This window comes from Zalophus californianus, chromosome 2 (assembly GCF_009762305.2).
Source record: "Zalophus californianus isolate mZalCal1 chromosome 2, mZalCal1.pri.v2, whole genome shotgun sequence".
Lineage (NCBI taxonomy): Eukaryota > Metazoa > Chordata > Mammalia > Carnivora > Otariidae > Zalophus > Zalophus californianus.
Window position 1 is genome coordinate 34,242,973 of NC_045596.1, and position 14,896 is coordinate 34,257,868.

At 43.5% G+C, this 14,896-nt stretch overlaps 2 protein-coding genes across 6 annotated transcripts in view; one reads left to right on the forward strand and one right to left on the reverse strand.

Annotated features, from left to right (window-relative positions):
- The window catches only part of LOC113924486 (homeobox protein ceh-8-like), a 32,348-nt gene extending 20,128 nt beyond the window's left edge, over positions 1-12,220 (reverse strand). The window contains 3 exon segments of the mRNA XM_027598349.1: positions 7,992-8,231; positions 9,439-9,520; positions 11,677-12,220. Of these exon segments, the coding sequence (XP_027454150.1) occupies positions 7,992-8,231; positions 9,439-9,520; positions 11,677-12,220 (866 nt within the window).
- LIMCH1 (LIM and calponin homology domains 1) overlaps positions 1-14,896 on the forward strand; it is a 321,291-nt gene that overhangs the window by 92,446 nt on the left and 213,949 nt on the right. The window lies entirely within an intron of this gene.

Here is a 14,896-nt window from a genome sequence, read left to right on the forward strand (position 1 = left end):
TAGAAATCCAGAACTCATGCAGTGGTTAGGTACAGAGAACATGCATGTGCGTTCTCTATACTAGACATGATATTACACATCTCTTGGATTTATTGGACATACAGCTCTCAATTTAGACAAATTGTGAAATATCTTAACTTCTCAACTCTCAATTTTATCTTGCTTTCACAGTCTTATTGACATTATTCTGTGTATAATAAATTTGATTATCTTGTGTTATAGTTATAGACTATTTGTTTTCTGGAGGCCAGATGAGACCTGAGAGGGATTATGGATCTGAGATTTTTACTTCCATTAGTAAGGGAAATGATGTGCATTTTTTTTTTAAGGATTTTATTTATTTGACAGAGACACAGAGAGCGAGAAAGGGACACAAGCAGGGGGAGGGTCAGAGGGAGAAGCAGGCTTCCCGCTGAGCAGGGAGCCCGATGCAGGGCTCAATCCCAGGACCCTGGGACCATGACATGAGCCGAAGGGAGACACTTAATGACTGAGCCACCCAGGTGCCCCAATGATGTGCATTTTAACCAAGTCCATCATACCACTGGTTCGAGAGGTGATGTATATTAATAAGAACTAACATTTACTGAGCACTTAGTATGTTCCAGGCACTGTTGAAAGCACTTTGTATACATGTTTCACTTCATCCTCTATAATATATAATAATATATAGTATTATAAGGCAAGTCGTTTTGTTATCTTCATTTTGTAGGTGAAAAAACAGTGGCCCAAGTAGTTAAACATAGGCAGTTAAGCATTTGGGCTCCAGAATCCATGTCCCTAACTGTGGTGAAGGTAGAACCTTTGGACAAAGCCTCGGCCTTTGACTTCCATTTCTCCCGGGAAAGCACGAGATGCTGCACCTGTGAAGAGTGATATACAGGAACTCAACAAATATATGCAAATCACCCAAGAGGGATTTATAAAAGTCACTCTTGGATGCTAATAGAAAATTTAAAAAATTCCTTAAAATGCCACCTTTTCTCTCAAGGACTTTACAGTGTAGTAAAGATATTACAATAAGAACATACCTGGAGTAGAAGCCAAGCAATGGATAACTGAATGAGAAATTGAGGAAATGGGGGGACAGGGGAGAGGACTGTGCTTTGGAAACAGGAGGCAATTAATAAATATTTCTAATGCTGAAATAAGTGGAATTTTGAGTAGGTTTTGAGAGGCACCTGGGGGCGCCTGGGTGGCTCAGTCGTTGAGCGTCTGCCTTCGGCTCAGGTCATGATCCCAGGGTCCTGGGATCGAGCCCCACATCGGGCTCCCTGCTCAGCGGGAAGCCTGCTTCTCCCTCTCCCGCTCCCCCTGCTTGTGTTCCCTCTCGCTGTGTCTCTCTCTGTCAAATAAATAAATAAAATCTTTGAGAGGCACCTGCGTGATAGAATGGGGTGGGGAGACACTGATCACGTGTGTGAGGGAAACAGCAGAGAGCGGGGATATGGGAAAGGAGGAGCCAGGACTGGAAAGGTGAGTTACAGCCGGATTGCCGAGAGTCGCTTGTGAAGATCTGGTTGAGGAAGTGGCACTTTTTCCTGAGATGAGGGGGAGTGCTCAACAGTGTCTGACAGTGTGCTGGAGTGGAAGGAGCTTCCAGGAACTTCGGAGGCATGCAAAAAGTCTCTTAGTTGCTGTTTAACCTGCATATGTTAACCCTCTGGGCCTTACTATCTTCAGTAATATAATGGGGATAAAAACACCGGCCTCCTAGGTTTCATAAGGAACAATGAGCTATGATATGTAAAATTCCCAATGTAATGGTTGACACGCAAGCACTGTCTAAATGATGATTGCTGCTGTACTGTCATATCATTATTTTGATGGTGAAGATGATGATTATGGCTGGCTTCATGGCAGCCATTATCAGGATGAATGAGAGTAAAGAGGAAGCTCGAGTTAGTCTTCAGTAAGGAAAATAAAAATCATAGCAGGTGTTTCAAGGGAGAGAATTGGTGAAAGTGTTTCAAGGGAGAGAATTGGTTTAAGGGCTAAGAGGCAAAATGGGGTAGTGAAGCAACCCAGAGATTAGCAATGGCAGGAAGCTACCATTACTCCCAGAGCTAAGGGACAGAGGGAGAAAATCGTGTTACCTGAGCTCAGAGATGGTGCTAGAACCGTGGTGAAGGCCACCAGCTGGGAGCTGGCAATGTGGAGGGAGGGGCTGGCCCCGGCTAGAGATGCTACCTGAGGCAAAGCAAGGACGGGGACAGCCCCTTGGCGTTTCTATTCCTCCTGCCCTACCTAGTCTTTCCCAAAGCCTCTCGCTGACTGAGCTTACTTGGAAGCCAGTTGTCAAGAGAGCCTGGGAGTTGGAAGTCCCCTGTGATACAAAGCAGAGATGGGACAGAGGCCGTAGGGTAGGGCTCTGAGAGCAAACAGTTGACTGGCACAGATGGAATTATACTTGGGCTCTATCTGTGCTGCCCGATATGGTAGCCACTGACCACATGTGGCCATTTAAATTAAATGTAAAATTCAGTTTCTCAGTTGCACTAGCTGCATTTCAAGTGTTTAAGAGCCACATGAACATTTCCATCATTGCAGAAAGTTCTGTTGGACAGTGCTGGTCTATATGCTGGCATGAGGATGGAGTCGGGTACTGCAAATGGAAAGGCAGATTCCGATTGGAGAGGCAGTGAAGAGGTAAGATGAATAGACATTATACAGTCATGGTGGAAATAAAGGGAAGACAGAAGTTTGTCTTGGTGGCAAATGCACCGGTAGTACTTTTAGAAGCGATGGGGGAAACCAGGAGAAGAATCTGCTTTGGAGAGACTAAGCTTATTTTGGGCCATGGCGGGTTTGAGGCTCCAGCAAGCTATATGCATGATGCTGTCTAGGCAGCTGGGTGTTTGGACCTGGTTAGAGATTGGGCTGGAAATAGAAATTTGAAAGTTGTTCTCCTGAAAGTGATTGTTGGACTTTTAGGAAGAGAGCCACCCCCTAAGGATTTGTGACTGTGTAAGGGTACAGCTGCAGACAAAGTAGACCATGTATGTGGTCCAAGCCTTGGCAAATCAAGAGATGGTGGCTCCATCTGAAGTTGTCAGTCTTGCGGCCCAGTTGCATAGGAAGGTCATCAAAAGCAAAACAGAACTGACAGGCTTAGGAGAATAGGGCAGTTGGAGATCTTGATGGAAACGAAAAGTCAATGGAGTAGGTGGGAGATAGTGTCAAGAATGAAGGGATAGCAGGGAAGCAGAAGCTGCCGTTAGGAAACCTGAGTGTGTTCAGGAGATGTTGCACAGTGTGGGGTGCAGGTGAGGCTTGGGGTGAGGCAGACACGGAATGGAGGGGCCAAAAAGAGATGCAAAGAAATAAGTCCTGGGTCACCTGGGTGGCTCAGTCAGTTAAGCCTCTGACTCTTGATTTCAGCTCAGGTCAGGATCTCACGGTTGTGAGATCGAGCTCTGCGTTGGACTCCACCCTGGGTGTGGAGTCTGCTTGAGATTCTCTCTCTCCCTCCCCCCCTCCCCCCACCCTCTTGCTCTCAGTGTCACTCTCTCTGAAAAAGAAATAAGTCCCTTTAGAAGTTGAAATTGCTGTAGATTCATCCATGAAATAAGTATTTGTGAGCATTTACTGTGTGCCCAGCACTGTGATAGGCACTAACATAGTGTATTAAAGATACAGCCCTTGTCACTTCCAGGAATGCATAGTGTAAACTAGAGTTAAAAATGTGGGTGCTGGCCCCACCTCCAGAGAGTCTGAGAGATTTGGTGGTTGGAGGACAGAGGAAATGGGTGGGCGGAGACGGTAGAGCTGAGAGAGCAGAGGTGACTCTGGTTCTGAGGGGGAGGACCTTCACAAACCCAAGCCTAGGCTACAAAGACAGTTAAGAGAGCGGTAGGAGAGAGATGGGGGCAGGTTCTAGACCCATGTGAAGGCGGGAAGGATGCTGGAGGAGGCAGGTTTTTGTTTCTGGAGGAGTTTGGAAACCAAGCCAGTTCTAAAATTTTGTGAACAAGTTTTCTATCTATACCTTTGAGCTAATATTTAATAAAATCAAATATTTCAATCGACAGGGCGGACTTGAGGTGACTTGATCCTGGCATTCCAAAACCGAGGTGGTTGTTACTTCAGACTGCCGGTGAAGTTGTAGCTGTTACTGGCAGGCCCCGGTGCTCCCGAGGGGCTGCTAGTGCCCGTGCCCCGGGAGCCTGGCTCTGGCAGGCCCCCTCCCACCTTACACTCCTTATACTCAGCTCATGCTTCCGAAAGAGCCATCTGCGTTGGTCACAAGAGCCTCCGCCTGTCAGCCCTGGTTCATCTGTGTGCTGTTATGATGGAGGAGAAGCTGTGTCCCTTCACCTTTTCCTTTTCTAATAAGACTTTTATTTCAGTTCGTGTAGTTGATGTTCAGAACCGAAGCGACAGCCATGGTGGCAAGGGTGCGCGTGCGCAGATGAACTTCCTGCTGTCCTCGCTGCCCACCCCACCCCCCCGGACCTGGGTGTGTAGCGGGCGCTGCGCGTGGGCCGTTTGGAAATTGCTGGGTTTTGTTTCTTTTCTCTTTTCAGACAAACAAATCATTTCTGAGTGGCTCTTTTGTTCTTCATTTCTTTCTATTTGTTAAATGATCAAGACGTAGTAATCTGTTTATGGTTTTGTGGAACTAGGAATAGTGAACGTTTCCCTAGTACTTACCATGTGCCAGACCCTCTTCCCAAAACCAGCGCTGCCTAAGCACCTGTGAATTCGTTGACTCGTCACAAAAACGTGAGGAGGTAGGCGCTGTTATTATCTCTTATTTACAAATGAGGAGACTGAGGCAGAGCGTGTTTAAGTATGACTTGCCCATAGCTGGGAAGTGGATAAACAGGGTTTCCAACCCTGGTAGCCTGGCTCCAGAATCCCTTTGCTGGGCCATGTCTCTCTCACTCCAGGCCTAGCAATCAATGCTAGATGGTTGGTTTGTATTTCTTTTCTTTGCTCAAAATGACCAAGGAGATTTTGCCTCACTTGAAGTATAGTTGTCTTGGGAGTTGCACAATTTTTACTGTCTTTTACTAAAAAAAAAAAAAAGAAAAAACATAAAAGAAAATGGCATATGCTTTTTTGAGAAGCTGAGGGTCTGTGGTCCCATTTCACTGTATTGATACCTAATCCCCTGTCTCAAATCACAAGTTTCGTCTTAGCTTCCTGATACACTCCCTTAGGATGTCTGTGACAAGCTTAGCACAAAAATAACAGAAAAGGCCTTAGGGGGGTTGCTTTTAGGGCTGGTGCCTGATTTCTGTTAGGTTTGTGAAAACTTGGCCATTTCTTAAGGCCTGGGAGGCCCTCTGCATAAATCTGGATTTTTGTGTGGTTTTTTTTGGGTGACTTAGAGTTGTTAAGGCCATCAGCAAAACATTAGCCCAAGGGGCATTTCCCCTCCACCTCCTGTCCCTTTACTTTGCATGGAGACATAAAGGAGAAAAATCCTTAGTTTAAAACATAGTTTTTAAATCATGTTTAAAACTTAAAGGAGAAACATAGTTCAAAAACATAAAGGAGAAAAGTCCTCAGACCTAAATAAGATCCTAATGAAATGAACATGTGCAGACCATGGCCCTTCCTCGGGGCCTAGACCATGATTGATTGTTCTGCAGGACTGTCTAAATCAGTAGCATGTTTTTGGACAGCTTGCAGAAGACCGACCTATTTAGCATTTTGGCCAGCATTACCAAGGGGCCTCCTGCTTCAGGTCTGTGCAATTCTTTGTATGATAAATAATTATAAAGGGAACTGTCAACTTGAGCATCTGGCTGATGGAAAGACTGACTTGAAAGCACGCTGAACTTTGGGTGTATGCAGCCCCAACATCTGGTGCGGAGACTTGATGGATTTGGGAGGGGGGCAGTATGCTTGGCATCTGTGTATTAGGTCCTAGAATGTTCCTTTCAAGTTGTTTGTTCTGGTCCCAGTGGACTTGTATTCTTTAGGAAATAAAAAGACAACTGCAAAAAGGATTAATTAGATTCCATTTCTCTGGGAAGAAAACCTTTATTGGTAACTTATAGTTTAAGATGAGAGATTTCATTGGTAATGCAATTTCTCATGGGTTTGACTTCTGCCTTGAGTAGATTATAATCCAGGAGATGGCTCAAGAAGAAAAAAAATAAGCTGTAACATTGTAAAGGTAAAAAGATAGAAGAAGGAGAGAGAAAAAGAATCCCAGAGGAATCATGAGAGCATTTGGCATAGAGAAGCAGAAGTAATTCAAACATAAACTAAAAAAAACGGCTTTGAATCACACAGAAAAGCATAAGTAAGTCATCAGTTTGTGCTGGATGCATCTTGAAATTTTGAACTTTTGTACATTACATAAACTAAAAAGAGCACAGGTTTTATACCAGTGACCCAAAACCACAAAGTAATTTACTTTTATTAGCATTGGAGTAAATACCAGTGTTTTCTGGCTTGTGGCTTGGATATGAAACATAAAAGAGGAAAAGTCTGTTTGGCTTTTTTTCCCCCCAAAACTAATACAGCTGGCAAAAGGCAACATTTTTCCTTACTTGTAATTGCCCGGAAATTTAAAATAGACCTTTTACTTTTTCAGAGTTTATATTGAAATTCCATCTTTACATGGAGTCAGTGAACATAGGTTTAAGAGCACACATTGGTCTCTCATGCGTAGTTTGTATTATGTGGAAGGCCAGAGCAATTTTGAGCACCAACATGGCATAACTCTTAATTCTCTTGGGATGGGGCTGCTTGGAGAGGATTCAAGGATCTTGAATATTGAATTAAATATTGAACCAACCGAATATTATCCTCTGTGCTACTACAATCATTTACCTCCTGGAAGCTCTCAGAGGGACTTACACAGTGAACCAGTTGAGGAATTTTCTTTTATCTTTTTTTTTTTTTTTTTTTTTTTTACTATGAAGTTCTTTTGCAACCCCTCAAAGGCCCCCTGAAGAACTCGGGCAGGGAGACCAAAGTGTCAGCTGTTTAAGATCTAGACACCATTGACTTCCTAGAGGTCATTTTTTTCTTTTTATGATAAACCTGCATTTATGTTATCAGTGATGGCCTAGAACAGAGACTATGTTATCTGTTTTTAGGGCTCAGACGGAACAGGAGAAAACAAGAGAGACTTCATGGTTTTACCTTTGCCGGTCAATCTTGACAAATGTCTAGAATCCAGGGCATTTTGAAGTGGTAGAAGTCGGCCATTACTGGTTACTTGTGGCATGGTTCCTGGGTAGGAGTCTACAACAGAAGCACTCCAGTGTTGTTCCCCATCTACTCTCCAGTTTCCCTCCTCCCAGGCCTTTTTCTTCACAGTGGGCTCCTCCTCAAACACTAATCTGACCTGTTAGCCTTTTGTCTAACTTGGCTTAAAGTCATTCCGTGGCTTCCCATAGTTCCTGGGCTCGGTTGACATTTCTTCAAGTCTTCTGAGAGACTTTGTAATGGTCTTCTTTCCATCCACGTCTCTGGCCAGGTGTTGGACTCAGCTCACCTTGCTCCCTGAGCTCCAGATAGAGGATCCTTCTTCCCACCCCTCACGCTTGCCATGTTCCATCCCTGTGCCCAGCTGTGCACGTGCTATTTCCTCTTTCTGGAAGGCTCTTCCCTCTCTCTTTCCTTCCTTACCTCCTACTCATTCTTTTGCTCTCAGCTCAGGAGCCATTTTCTTGAGCAGATCAAGTCTCCTCATCCTAAGCTCCCTTTGAGCCGTATGTTTTTCCTTTCTGGAACTGACAGCAGTTGTAACTTTACGTGTGTGTAACTTAAGGACTGCTTTCGCCCCCACTCCACGTGCCTCATCATAGTATTTCTTCTGTCTCTCTCATCGTAAGTACACACCAGTATTTGTTGAATCAGTGAATATTCTGCCGGGTATATCTACCCCTGGATCACAGTGACAGAAGCATACCCATTACCTGCAGAATTTAAAAAATTTGCAGTCGCGGTGCCTCTCACCTTTTTATGTTTCCTGGGATCCCTGTCCACTCTTTGGTGCACATTCTGTATATTCAGAACCTCACACTTCCAAGCTTTGCTTTTGGACAACTACGTTCCTGGCAGCCCAGAGGTGAATTGAGCTGGCTGCTCCAAAATTAGAGGAGGGAATTCTCCAAGGTAATTTCCCACAGCCTTTCTCCTGCCCGTTTCTGTTTTCATCCTCAGCAGAGTCCCCAGGCTTTGTTACCCTGGTGTTGCAATCTCTAAAATCTATGAGCCAGTCTCCTGGGGTGGTTTCCGCCGGCCCCCACATTTGTTCCCACCTGGGAAATCAACGCAACAGGTTTCTGAACTGGTGGTGCCTTTGGTAGTGAACCCCAGGTCCCTGCGGCCAGCATGCCAGTGTGGTCCAGAATGTTCTCGGCCAAATGATCCTTCTCAAGGCTCAGCTTCCCTCCACTTTTGGACTCCAGGCCTCGAGTTAGAATTACCCCCTGCTGACATGCCTTTCTACTCCCTCTTCTGCAGCCTGGGTCATAATTCCTGTTCTTCCAGTGCCTCATTTCCATTGTCCCCCCATCTGTTCTCTCTCTCTTTTAAGGAGGGACACAAAATTACAACCCGCTTCTTAGTTTGCTTCGTTCCCATCTACATGTCACATGTGGAACTGGGTCAGCATGCTGTCCTCCCTTTTTCTTTTTTTCCCCACTGTTTTTTTTTTTTTTTTCCACATCTAAAACTAGTGTTTTATATTGGCCCTACTCCTCTCTGCATTTGAAATTCTCCTTCCAAAGCCCAAGTAATAGTTTTTTTATCTATGTAGAAGATCTGAAGCCTTCTCTCCCCAGAGAGCAGAGGTCAGCACATTGTGGCCCACTGCCCGGTTTTAAAAATAAAGTTTTATTGAAACGCCATCCATTCATTTGTGTTTGTCTATGGCAGTTTTCACAAGACAAAGGTCGAGTTGGGTAGTTGTGACAGAGACAGTTTGGCTCACAAAGGCGAAAAGACTTACGTGTCTGGAAACCTTTGCATACCCCTGCTCTAGGTCAGTAGTTTTCCACCCTCTCTGTGCATTAGAATTACCTGGGAAGCTTTTGACAAAAATGTGAAATGGGCAGCCTTTGCTCCAGAACAATTAAGTTCGAGTCTCTCGCTGGGGCTGTATTTCCAGGTGATTGTAATGTGCAGTCAGATTGAGAAGTGCTGCTAATAGGTGCCCCCTTTTTTTTTCTCGATTACTCATTGAGCCCTGCTTCCTGGGGCTCCCAGATTTATGATCACTGTCAAGGCTTCGAAACCGTTCACTTGCTTAGTGACAGCTTAGGGAGAGAATGAGTAGAGTAAACCCCATGCTGCACATTATCTCGAAAGCCAACCTGCTGGCTGAAGGTCCCCGCAGATTCCCAAGGGGTTAACAGTTCAGTTGTCTTTTCCTGTTAGTTTCCTCCATAACTTCCTGGTTCGTCAGTCTCTTCTTCCTTGTCATTTTGGACTTTTTTTCTGTTCCTTGTCGAGTTCCTGTGTCACCTTTTAGGTTGTTCAGTATATTTCTTCACACCATGCCTTTTTGAACTGTTAAATTTCTTGTTATTACTTTTGTGGTCAAATACTAATAACACAAAATTTACCATTTTAACCATCTTAAGTGGACAGTGTGGGGACATTAAGTGTTCCTATTGTGCAACCACACAGCCCTCTATCCAGGACTCTTTTCATCTTGCAAGACTAAAACTTTATACTCACTAAACAATAACTCCTGATTACCCTGTCCCCCCAGCCTCTGGTCACCACAGGCTACTTTCTGTCTCTGTGAATTTGACTACTCTAGGCACCTCGTATCCGTGGGGCCATATAGTATTTGTCTTTTTGTGACTGGCTCATTTCACGTGGCATAATGTCCTCAATGCTCATTGATGTTATGACATGTAGCAGGATTTCCTTCATTTTTAAGCCTCAATAATGTTCCATTATATGTACCATGTTTTGTTTATCCATTCATCTCTCAACTGATACTTGGGTTGCTTCTATCTTTTGGCTGTTGTGAATAATGCTGCTATGAATATGAGTCTCTAAGTATCTCTCCGAGTCTATTAAATTCCTTTTTAACTTGATATCTCTGATCCTGTCTACAAGGAATTTGGACCTGGCATATGGTCCTTATTATTCTCACGTTGGACATAATGTGGTCACTAAGCATTGTACATCTTGCAGCTTTACCAGAAAGCAGAATATCAACATCATGTTTATAGGTAACACTGAAACCAAAAGGTCAAGTAGTATTTGGCAGTGTCCTTCACAGTTATAGTCAGAAGCACCGACATGTGCTGGGCCACCGTTCATTCAGTGTCACAAATCATACTCCAAAGATATGGGGCTTGCCTGGTGATTTTCAATATTTGATAATCTTCATTTTTTTCCTTTTGTTTTTCACATGGTAAAAGTGAAAGCTCTTTGGGAGTCTGGTAGTTCAATATAGAAAATTTACAGGGCAAAGTGTGCATGTTTGCTTTTATTTTTATAGGTCCACAGTCATTTGGGCACAGTTACAAAGCCTAAATAGCTTTGAGAAGTAGAAGTTTTCTTTTTAATTTTAGGTTTTCAAAAGTTTTTGCTGTTTTCTTCTTCCTGCCTCCCCCCTTCTGTCTTCCTCTCCCCTCCGCTCCCCTCCCCTCCCTTACCCTCCCCTCCCCTCCCTTCCCCTTCCTTCCTTCTTTCCCTCCTCCCTCCCTCTGTCCCTCCCTCCCTTCCTTCCTTTCTTCCTTTCTTCTTTCCATAATTCATTTAGTGGCAAAACTCTGACCTGATCTGAAATGACTTCAGGCTATTCATTATCTTTATTTACTCCATTTAATGTGAACATTCAAATTTTTTTTTTTTTTTGCTTCATAATATCTGTTTATTTTAAAAATTCTTCATCATACGGTCCAGCAATTCACTTCTGGATATATAACCCAAAGAATTGAAAACAGAGATTGAAACAGATATTTGTACCCCCAGGTTTATAGCATCATTATTCACAATAGCCCAAAGATGGAAGCAACCTAAGTGTCCACCAATGAATAAATGAATAAAGCAAATGTGGTATATGCATATAATGGAATATTATTCAGCCTTAGAAAGGAAGACAAATTTGACACACACTATAAGATGGATAAGCCTTGAAGGCATAATGCTATGGGAAAAAAAGTCAGACACAAGGTCAAATATTGTATGATTCCATTTATATGAGATACCTAGAATAGTCAAATTCATAGAGAAAGAAAGTAGAATGGTGGTTACCACAGGTTGAGGTGAAGAGAGATGGGAAGTTATTGTTTTGCAGTATAGAGTTTTAGTTTTGCAAGGGGAAAACAATTATGGAGTTGGATGGTGGCGCTGGTTGAAAAACATACATGTAATTAATACCATGGAACTGTACATTGGTTGTGATAGTACATTTTATGTTCTATTTATTTTACTACAATTACACTTAATTATTAAAAAAGAAAATACTGCCTAAAGAATGCAGCCCCTGAGGGGGTCTCCAGAAAGTCACTTAAGATTATTTATAAAACAAGCAAGTCAAGGAATAGGTCACTTAGAAATGACAAATATAGGGGCACCTAGGTGGCTCAGTTGTTAAGCATCTGCCTTTGGCTCAGGTCATGATCCCAGGGTCCCGGGATCGAGTCCCGCGTCGGGCTCCCTGGTCAGCAGGAAGTCTGCCTCTCCCTCTGTCTGCCGCTCCCTCTCTTTGTGCACTCTCCCTCTCTCTCTCTCTTGAACTCTCATCCCAGAGATCCTGTTCCTGGTCTTATCTCTGTTCTGAGTCTTGATCATCAGGTTCTCTTTTTCTCTGGACATGGGATCTGGATCTCCGATTTTGAAACCAAATTTGGACTCTTGACTCTGGAATGCCAATTTCTTTAGCAAGTTGCTCTCTGGTATCAATGCCAGGATAAGGGTTGTTCATAAATGCCCCGATGAGGGTGTGTAATTGTGAAGAAGTATAGCTGGTATGACACCGTCTGTCTTCTCTACTTTGAATCTCCTCTTCAGAGTGATCTTGGTCTTGACTTGATTCTAAGTCCTCATCGGGTTCTGAGTTTTTCTGGCACTGGTGCCTAGCTCTTCGATTCTGAAACCAAATCTGGATTCTGGACTCATCAGTGTTGATTTCTAAAGCAAGTCTTTGTTTGGTAGCATAACCTGGGTAAGGATTTTGGTCAAATGCCTTGATGAGGATTTTCAATTGATCTTCTGTGAATTTGGTGCGGCTGCGTCTCTGATTCATTGTTATGGTCTTGTTTGGAGAGTTGTCTTGGGCCATGTTGGAAGAGAGTTCTGAAGTCTAAGGATCAGCTGAACATTCAAATTTTTTTTCCACAAAAATACTGTGTTTGATTACAGGGCACTTAGCTAGACCTCTTGGAGATGTTACATAATAGACAGTACATACATTAAATTACCATTCTAAAATCTAAGAAATTATAAATTACCTTCAAGAATTTTGGGCAAGGTTTATAGCCCTGCATTATCAAGTATCTGTTTTTCTTTCATTCAGATTAAGATCAAAGTTGGTGATGACATCCTAGCTCCCTTTGGGTGTCCCGTTTACTTTTATACACTCCTCCTGACCTGTATAAGGTCACCTGTGTCCTTCATTGCCCAAATCCCAAATAAAATAAAAAGATTTTATTTATTTATTTGACAGAGAGAGAGAGAGAGCGAGAGCGAGAGAGGGAACAGAAGCAGCGGGAGTGGGAGAGGGAGAAGCAGGCTTCCTGCGGAGCAGGAAGCCCGATGCGGGGCTCGATCCCAGGACACTGGGACCATGACCTGAGCCGAAGGCAGACGCCCAACGGCTGAGCCACCCAGGCACCCCTCCTCCTGTCTTTTATTTGGCCATCATAGCATGTGGGTAGCTGCTCAGATTTCTAACTCTGGGCTTTTATCTGTTGGGAATGTACATGAAGCTCATTTGTGGAGAGATTCTTATTTTTAAGAAGCTGCAAAGCTGTCATATTATCCTAGGAAACCCAGACAAGGTGTTTATCTTAGTGATTTTCAAACCCTTCTTGCCGAGAGACTCAGCAGAGGATTTGTCATCATGGCTCTGCTTAAATATAGTCAAAAGGGCAGTTTTCACCATATTCATAAGCTTGTCACAGGGTCAGTCAGTTGGGCTGTAGACCATGATACCTCCTAGGAGGTGGAAAGTCAGTAAGTTGTACCTCTTGGTAGTTGGACATTGGTTTGTTTAAACCACCACAACAATTGAGGGGTGCCTGAGTGGCTCAGTCCGTTAAGCGTCCAACTCTTGATTTTGGCTCAGGTCATGATCTCAGGGTCATGGGATTGAGCCTTGTGTCATCGGGCTCCTTGCTCAGCAGGGGAGTCTGCTTGAGATTCTGTCTCTACCTCTCCCCCTCCTGCTGCACTCTCTCTGTCTCTCTCAAATAAGTAAATAAATCTTTAAAATTGTAAAAAAAAATAAGAATAAAGCACTACAACAACTGAAATGAAGCCCACCACACTTGAGTGACTGGCAGTCTTCCACCTTTGTTGAGCTCTCTTCTGTTTTGGGGAAAATAGGATCCTTTATATTGCTCCAGAATATATAAGTGTGGTCACAACTCAAAACACATAACTTGCTGGTTTATTTTCTGCCTCCTTCTTTAATTCAGTAATAGATTCCCCAGGTGTTTGAAGTACTGTTTCTCTGGAATGTCCCACTCATCAATGACTCCCATGTACTTGTCAAAATGAGAGATGAAGGTGACTCTGAACGTGGGCTGAGGGCCATGCTTGCAGTCCTGGGCATTTTTCATAGTGTCCAAGGTATGGCTGGCTACACATAGTCCAGAAAAACGTTCTTTTAGTTTTAACACCCCTTTTCAAGATATCATTGCTTGTTTTGAAAACTTATAAAAATTCTTCTTGCTTTGAGTTTCTTCTGGCTTTCAGGTTTAGAGTTTGTCAAAGAAATCAGGCTCACCTTTAAGCACAAGTCCCAGGATTTTGTGCTCTCGGATAACAGCTGAAAAGCTATAGAGGTTCTGGAGGGAGAGCCAAAGAAGGGAGTGAGGGAGGAAGGGACCATCAAATGGCAGCTTACCGACTTTACCACCCATATATCATTTCGTGCCCCAGATTTTTCTTTCCTTGACCTCCAGTGCCATTCTTTTTTCCTTACCCTCAGCCGATAGCTTCTGAAAAGCAACCTGAAAAGATTGGCTGATCTTCCCACCATCAAACTTATCATCTACCCTGCTTTGTAGTACCCATTTACTCTGCCTTCTTTCTGTTGGAATAAATGATCTCTCCCTGCACATCTGAAGCCAGACCTTACCCTCGTGATCTGCATCTCTTCACATATTCAAAAATTTACTCTTTGCTCCCTCATTTGTCATCTCTCTCTTTTCTACTGCACTGACTTCTTTTTCCACTGGGTCATTCCTTTAACATGTGCCCTTTCTAAAGTATACATCCATCTCTGCTAACTTCTCCATATCTGCTCACTCGAAGAGTTGACTGTGCTTTCCTTTCTTTATCTACTCTGGAGTATGTGCATACTCACCATTCCATAGAAGTTACTCATGTCAAGGTCACCTGTGTCCTTCATTGCCCAAATCCAACAGATAATGCCCCATTCTCATCTTAAACAACCTCTCAGCACTGTTGGACCATGAACATTCCTTCCCTCTTCAAACATTTTTTTCTCCTTTGGCCTCCAGACCATCCTCATCTTATAATTGGCCTCCTAACTCATTAGCTATTCCTTCTTATTCTCCTTTGCTGGACTCTCCTCTTTTTCCTGACTTTTAATTGTTGGCTCACCCCAGTACTCAGTCCTGGGACCTCTTCTCTTGCACATACTATGGATGATTTTCTCTCATGGTCTGCCTCTACGCATGTATCTCTAGCTCCTTGCCTTTGAGCTCCGCTATATCTCTTTCCCCAGTATCTCGACTTGGATATCACACGGATATTTTATTCCTTGATA